Source organism: Aedes aegypti, unplaced genomic scaffold (assembly GCF_002204515.2).
Source record: "Aedes aegypti strain LVP_AGWG unplaced genomic scaffold, AaegL5.0 Primary Assembly AGWG_AaegL5_hic_scaff_682_PBJ_arrow, whole genome shotgun sequence".
Classification (NCBI taxonomy): Eukaryota; Metazoa; Arthropoda; class Insecta; order Diptera; family Culicidae; genus Aedes; species Aedes aegypti.
Window position 1 is genome coordinate 13811 of NW_018736365.1, and position 5617 is coordinate 19427.

The 5617-nt window shown below is 41.0% G+C and overlaps 1 protein-coding gene across 1 annotated transcript; it reads right to left on the reverse strand.

Moving 5' to 3' along the window:
* Window positions 1-1035: 1035 nt before the first annotated feature.
* On the reverse strand, window positions 1036-1821 carry LOC110681301 (NECAP-like protein CG9132). Its single transcript, XM_021857059.1, has one exon. It carries the CDS (start codon window positions 1333-1335, stop codon window positions 1042-1044), a length of 294 nt encoding a protein of 97 aa, XP_021712751.1. The 5' UTR covers window positions 1336-1821; the 3' UTR covers window positions 1036-1041.
* Window positions 1822-5617: the final 3796 nt, after the last annotated feature.

Below are 5617 nucleotides of genomic sequence, written 5' to 3' on the forward strand. Positions count from 1 at the left end.
GAAGGCTCTTTTTGGCCTTAAAAAGTCAATTTTAGATTTTTCAACAACACAGATTTTTACTAAGATTTTTGGAGGTTGACTTAAGATAAAAAAGATTTTTTCGGCTGAAAACACAGATGAGATTCGGAAAAAAATGTGGCAACACTGCTTCCCTCTTCAAGGGACCCCACTCCTAATTTCTCCTAACTTTCCCTTCCCTTTCCTCTCCCATCGGGTAGATGATGAATTAGGCTCAAATATGGCGATGGCACAAAAAATCTCCCAACTGGTGGGGAACGTGCCTTTGGAGCAGGCCTTCTGATACCTGATCTTCTTTTTTTTCTTTCTGACTTCCCAACTGGGAAAAAAATTGTATTTCTGCTTAGTTTTCTTATGAGCACTCCCACAATTATCCACTGAGCCAATAAACTATTTTTGCGTGTATGTATATCGTGTGGCAAGCGCGAAAATATTCTATGCCTTGGGCAGTCGTGACCGCTACGGCCATCTGGGTCCCACAAAATGATATACTTTCTGTAAATTACCACATTTGGAATTCATTATTCGGGAGCATTTCAGACCTTGACTGTTGCTCTTGTTCATATACATTCACCATCAAGTTGAAAAAAGGTGTTTTTATCAGATTAATACTGGAATAACCTGTTTAGATATTATTTGAAAATTTATTTTCGATAATGTTTTGGAATATTGCAATTGTTTTTTTTTATCTTTATTAGCCAGAGTTTTAGCCCTAGGCTAGTTCATCTCGGGACCAATGGCTTCACTTCCCTTCCGAAGGAAGTCCTCACTATACCTTTGCGTCATGTCATAAATGACTATCTCGGGGATGTAGTTTTGTAATATTTCCCTGACCCCAAATGAAATGACTTTTCATGATTTCCAGGTCGGGTTTAGAATTCAAAGCCATTCCCTGACATTTGAGTATTTTCTCAGGTACCTAGTCGACACCCTGTTAGTAGTGTAAGGACGACATATGACGACTGGCTTCAAAAGAAGTGAACCGCTACCAGCCCTCCAGTTCCCCTTTTCCTCCCACCCGTACTAACCATTATCGTCCTGTATCCGCAGCACGAAGTACCGGGAGCTGTCGGACACGGCTTCGATGGCCACTCCCGGGTACGCCTCGATGGGACAGTTGGCAAACAGTGCCCCCGTCACTTTGTCCTCCAGTTTGACGGCCAGCGTCTTCCCCTTGGACACCATCCGCAATCGGCCGGTCCACGTTGGCTCGCCCAGGTTCCAATCCGCGGCCCGGTAGCCACGGTTACTCTGCCTCGGGGGGATCTTGTAGACGAACACTTCCTGCTTGACCAGCACTACGCTTTCGTACTCCATGGCTTATCAATATCCAACAATGATTGTTATGCTTCCTTGCCTTGCGCTTTCGATTCTCGTTCCCTTATCAATCACCAGAATCAGGAAGAGTCGCTTTTTCTTAGGGCTGAGAAAGCAAAAATCTCGCGGTGACACACAAACGCTTGGGGCCTTCCAAAAATACGCCCCCCTTTTCTGCTGGAGTTTCAAAATCACTTCCGGTCACGGTTCAGTGGAATGTTTTTCGTTGCGGGTCCGGAAGGGAACGCGTCGCGATAAAATGCTTTCCTGGCGATACGGAATCTGCTGACGCGAGTGGAAAAAATCGGTTTTCGAATTCGCGGAGAAAAACACCACCTCCAACAGCAATGATGATTATTCGCTTTTGCTGCTTTGTAAAAACTTTCTTCCTTTGCACTCTCACTCGCGCATACAAACGAAACGACGGAAGATTTTTTTTCTTTTGTGTTTTCTCTGCTCTGAGTTGACATCCACAACAGAAACGAAACGTCAGTCAACGACGAGAGTTGTGACGTAAGCATTCAGCAGTTTTTAGTCGGGCCATCGGGCGCATGCTGAACCGGTTCGAGGCGATGAGGCACAGAGGGACAAAACGGATAAATATGTCCAAAAACCAGGGTGGGTGTACGGCTGTCAACTACAAACAAAGCTCGCCTAACAATCATCTCTCGGGCGGGCCGTCCCAAACAGCATCATCTCTCACGCGGGCCGACCCCAAACAGCACAGGTGGAACGCGGGCCATGCCAGACAGCTAATGCTGATGCATTTCAACACTTAAACAGCGGGATGCCTAGCAGCGTTGTGAGCCAAACGAATACACCCACAAAACATGAACGGTAGGCGAACCTCGTTGCGTATACCCCCCCTGCCAAAAACTGAATGAAAAGTTCTCGCATAGGGTGTTTCATGTATTTTGGACAGAACGTTACGAGTATATAATTTGGCTACCTCTATTTGATTTAGCCGTAAATGGCCAAATTATATACGCATAACGGTCTGTCCAAAATACTTTGATCACCCTAATCTGTGATCTCGCCCTAAAAGCCATTGTACAATGGTCGGGCAAAACTACCAAAACCTTTTTTTGAGATTTTTATGTTTTTTATCTTTTAATATACCTCATGTATTATTTTATAATGATCCTTAAGGCCCAAACGCAATAATAGCGGAACGGCAACGGAAAGCGGAACCGGTTCTCCAGCATGAACTTCAACAAGCTTGTCGACTCAGTTTTAGTTCAATTTCATTCGTTGTCAGCTCAGTCGAGATTGTGTGATTCATCCTGGCGAACCGGTACCGCATTCCGTTGCCGTTCCGCTATCATTGCGTTTGGGCCTTTAAGGCCCAAACGCAATGATAGCGGAACGGCAACGGAATGCGGTATCGGTTCGCCAGCATGAAGCACACCATCTCGACTGAGCTGACAACGAATAAAATTGAACAAACACTGAGTAGACAAGCTTGTTGTAGTTCATGCTGGCGAACCGGTTCCGCTTTCCGTTGCCGTTCCGCTATCATTGCGTTTGGGCCTTTAATTGAAATTGAACTAAAATTTAAATTTCTATGACTTTTATGACGGCAAATCGGCCTAAGTCAAAAAATTGAAAAATGTAACAATAAAATAAAATACAAAATTTATAATTTAGGAATGCAATATTTCCACAAAGTTACGCACTATCTGATAGCTTACGGTTCAACACTTTTATAGAGCATGAGGATGGAAAAAATATATTTGGTTGAAAATTCAATACTACCGGCACAGACAAACAGACGTCACACTCTCATCATTGTCCATCGACCACTTTTTTAACGTTCGATTCAAAAATATGGTAGGTGGCCAATCCGCCACCCGCAGCGCTCGCATCGTTTTTGTTCGCGTTTGACGTTTACACACTACCGCTATCTGTTGGCCTGTCGGCCAAACACATTAATTTTAGAATTGGGCGTACATGCCCTCGTGACTACACAGCAAAAAAAGTTGTTGAATATTACATCGAAACTGCTGCAACCAAGTCATTCCCTCGGCTGTGGAATATTACACAGCTCGACGTACTCGCGGGCAATTGGTGTAATGAACGTGATCGATGTAATTTTTCCGATGTATTATATTCAACGTACACAATACGATGTAATCGATGCGATGTAATATGAAAGCTATGTAATCTAAACGATTGAAGCAACAAAACGATTGCAAATTCTGCTCAATGATTGATCAAATTGCCTTTTAATCCTTTTTTGTATCTAAATCTCTTTTATGATATCGAACGCGTTTAACTCGGAAACAAGAGTTACCTATTAGTATTTTCTTTTGTATTATAAAAAAAGGGTAAATAGCAATTTGATCAGCCATTGAAAAGAATTTGATGATAGAAATAGAGCATGTTTAAACAAACAGTATTAAATTTTATTTTTTTATTATATATCATTATTTCTAACAGTAATATGCCTTTGTGTAACGACCCCCAGAATGATGAATAAGACGCTCGATTTTGTGTGCTGACTTCCTGAGTAGACTGAACCATTGTCAGCAGTTCGTGCGAGTCTGTTGAGCCTGTACAAAAATAAAATAAAATAAAATGTTAGTAAAATGTACTGTTTGGTACTATTTGAAGTGTAAAATGTGACATTTTAAAATAAATATGATAAATTGTATTTGATATAATTATTCATCACCCTAGAAATATAATGTTTTATTTTTTTTATTTCTAGGGAGCCTGACGCATATCCATAGTTTAATTAAGATGAAACAGCTTGGAATTCTAGTTCAATTTTCCAAAACTCCAGATGTTCTATATGAAAGAGTGTCGACATCGAAAAACTAAAAAAGTAATCGCATTATTAGTTAACCTATAAAATTATAAAAAAACAAATCTCCCAAAAATATTAGGATTTTCAAAACAAAATGCTAATAATCATTCAGAGATAATGTAAATATTGTTAAAGAAACTTTCAGTCTTCTTCGGTATTCTGCAAATAATCAGAACATTTCCATTGTTTTTTCTACATCTATCCACCAAAAATATATTTCTGAAAACAGTTATACTTTTTCAAATACACTCGAACTTTATCGGGGTTTGTTAAATAAGTTTTTTTTAATAAGGTTAAATTTAAGGTAAGCACAGGGTGTCAATTCAAAATTAATTTTCCAATTCCCGGATTTTTCCTGGGTATCAAGATTCAGCAGAAAATGCTGATTTTCAAGATTTTTCGGATCCTATGAGTTTTGCACATTTGCGATAGTATCCTTTTCCTGGTAGGTGTCAAGAAAACCACGTAAAACTATAAATATTGTAGCAGTATTTTAAGGTGCCTAGGTTTTTGATCTTTAAAAATTTTATGTAGTTTGATAACACAACAAAATCATTTCATTATGATTAGCAATGCCATTGCAGATGCATAAATATTGGATTTAATAGAGTAGAAGATTTAACACTTACTTACTTATTTGGCTTTACATCAATTATCTTGATAAAGCCTCGCCAACAATATTTCGCCAATTCCCTCGGTTCATGGCCGCTTCTCTCCATCCTCGACTGTGACCCACGCTCTCCAGGTCCTGGTGTACCTGATCAATCCACCTAGCTCGCTGCGCCCCACGCCTTCTTGTTCCGACCGGATTCGTGGCGAACACCATCTTTACAGGGTTGTTGTCCGGCATTCTTGCAACATGCCCTGCCCAGCGTATCCTTCCAGCTTTAGCTACCTTCACGATACTGGGTTCGCCGTAGAGTTGAGCGAGCTCGTGGTTCATCCTTCGCCGCCACACGCCGTTCTCCTGCACGCCGCCGAAGATCGTCCTTAGCACTCGGCGTTCGAAAACCCCAAGAGCTTGCAAGTCCTCCTCGAGCATAGTCCACGCCTCATGCCCATAGAGGACTACCGGTCTTATGAGCGTTTTGTACATCGTGCATTTGGTGCGGGGGTGAATCTTTCTTGACCGCAGTTTCTTCTGGAGCCCATAGTAGGCACGACTTCCGCTGATGATTTAACACGTTTGATACAAATAATCACTGTTCCCATCCAATCCATAGAAAACAATGAAAAATCTCGTCAGGGATTTCATGAGGATTAAGATCAAGGACTAGTCAATCCAGCAATCCAAACAAGGCATCATCATGCATCAGTATCAGTATCTCCCGGAATCTCTCAAAAATAAATTCCTGATTAATATGCCAAGAGTGGGAAACAAGAAATTTGCCTAAAACAATTTACATTAGCTTTGTAATTACCAATTGCTAGAATTCTGCTAATAATTTCAAGGAAATCAGGTTATGATCTTTT